General features: G+C 36.7%; 1 protein-coding gene across 1 annotated transcript; it reads right to left on the bottom strand.

Moving 5' to 3' along the window:
* Positions 1 to 31: 31 nt before the first annotated feature.
* Positions 32 to 1,326, bottom strand: LOC118734021 (the record flags this gene model as incomplete). The annotated part of the gene is given in 5 exon segments (XM_036463705.1): positions 32 to 421; positions 501 to 617; positions 698 to 818; positions 894 to 1,128; positions 1,222 to 1,326. Coding segments are annotated over 5 exon segments (876 nt in total), but the record flags the coding sequence as incomplete, so codon positions are not given.
* Between the last annotated feature and the right edge of the window lie 1,051 nt (positions 1,327 to 2,377).

Genomic DNA, 2,377 nt, shown 5'->3' with positions numbered 1-2,377 from the left:
ATAAGTACATTAGTTTATTTTCAGTTTTAAATTTTTTGGGATAGTAAAATGCAGGAGGAAACTACTCTCCATTTCACTGACCCCATATTAATACGAATAAATTTACTCTAACAAATAACTACTTTAGTCCTTCAGTATCATCGGTAGTACACAGTGTGGTTTGGTCTTACTCGGATTGTCTGAATACAAGGCAACCGTTTTTTCGTTTAAGTCGAAAACACCGATAGCAATTGTTTTCACCAGTTCATCCAATGAATTATTTTCATTGAACACACAATAGTCGCCACCGCTGCAATCGCCCAACATTTGAACGACATCATCCTTGCAAGTGGGTGCCGAGTAGTTGCTGAAGGTATTCATTCGCGATTCGCTTGAATCCAGTAACCACTGATTGGCTTCCTTGGTGCTTAAGCGCTCATATCTGAGGTGGTGTAAAATGAGAAATAAAAAAATATAAATATGTAACACACTTATTTTAAATGTAAAACAGGAGTGAATACCTGTTAGCGTGACAATTATGACCACCAGTGCATATCTCTTTAATGTCCAGACGGGATTCTTTGCCATCTTCCAGAACTGGCGCCATTTCAATGTTGTAAAATTTACGAGATTCGTCGCTTGAAGAGGAAATTTAATGGAAACGGTTTTTATTAAATATGAATCTCGATAAAAAAAAAGTACTAAATATAATCCTTACTTGATGAAAGATAGATTGATGGAACAACCATCGCCGGCACCAACTCCCTCATCTTTAAGTACTTTGATTGCCTGGTCGAAGTTTTCGGCGCTCAAGAGGGCACGTGTTATGAAGTGGCGAGCTGTATGTAAGAAAGTTTTAAATTGGACATAAATAATTGAGCGCTTGGAGTTGAGTTGAAAGCAGTTTTTCTTACGTGTTTTGCCACTTCTCAAATGCAACGCCGATAGCGTGTTAATAGTGAATACCAATCCATGATGATTGTAATTCATCGTATAGCCAGGCAAGTGGCCGGCATAGCAAAGCGACATGAAACGTTCTTCCTTCACCTGGTGTTTACCCTGTGGTGTATCATTGACGATGTGTGCCACTACGAAGTAATAGTGATTCAATGTTGCCGTCAGTGCGTCTTCAGTGTGAGCGATAATACGCTGAACACCATTTGGAATAGAGGAATATTGGAACCATTAGGAAATTATATATTATACGTATATATGTATGTATACATTTATTTATATACGTACAGAGTTTTCATTGTTAACTATTATACTTGAACAGCCAACTGGTGCAACCGCTTCAGGTCCTTTTGCGCAAATTGCAGTGATCTCATCCATGTGTAGCAGAAAAAGCTGTGGAGGAAGACGGGACTCATTGTTAAGATTCGCTTTTAAATGATATTCAAACACAATATAATACATAGTCATAGAAGAATTTAAAAATAGTGAAAAAAGTAAAAGTAATTGGTGGACGATATGGTCCTTTTTCAAACAGATAAAATCCCGTTACTTGAAAACGTAGGGACTCAGTACCCTTGCCATTTATTCCCTCTTTAACAACATATTGAACCTGATGCGACCAACTCCTTCCAATTGATTCACAAGATGCCATAACTAGTCATAATGTCATACATTTTATAAATAAAAACTTTAAATATAATCATAAGTGCTTCATAGCAATCACAATACATTTTTAAAATTTATGACTTTGACATTTTTACTGTTATAACACCTAGTGAATCCTCCAACTTTTTTGTTAGTTTTTTTTTTGAAAAATCATACATACCTACATACATATGTACATATGTATGCAGGCCGGTCAAGAGGGAGGGGCAAAAGGGGTGAATTCCCCTGGGCACGCGCTTTTTAAGGGGCCTGAAATATCACAACCATAAAACCTCAGAAAAGCCCCCTTTTTGACGACGATAACGGAAAACGTTTAATGGACTACAATTGAGAACATGCCCCTGGAATGTCCGGGGAAGGTGCTGGTTGATGTCCTCGTAAGTACGGCGACCATATTTATGCGAGCCGATACGGGACAAAAATTAATTTTGTTAATTTTTTCCATAAAAGCTAACAGATCTTAATACCTTCTTAAATGATATAAGATAAATGTATTAGCCCTGAAACAGCATCCTTCCGGAGATTTTTACTCCACAAAATTGTTTACAAAAGTTTCGTTAAATTTAATACAATAAAGTGCAAGTTTTAAGTAGCTAGGACTAACCGTTAACAAAACAAAGAATACGTCTTACGTTTGATATGGAGGCTATGCTCAAATGTTGTAGTTGTAATTTCACGAAAACGCTTATTGCACAGGAACTAATGAAGCGATTTCAAAGAAAATTGTGGCGTTTCAAAGATAAAATTCCAAACCTATCGACAGATTCATTTTTGTATG

This window comes from Rhagoletis pomonella, unplaced genomic scaffold (genome assembly GCF_013731165.1).
Source record: "Rhagoletis pomonella isolate Grant_MI unplaced genomic scaffold, Rhpom_1.0 Rhpom_scaffold_00002, whole genome shotgun sequence".
Classification (NCBI taxonomy): Eukaryota; Metazoa; Arthropoda; class Insecta; order Diptera; family Tephritidae; genus Rhagoletis; species Rhagoletis pomonella.
Note: the sequence above shows the minus strand (reverse complement) of the source record. Positions and strands in the feature narration are given on the sequence as shown.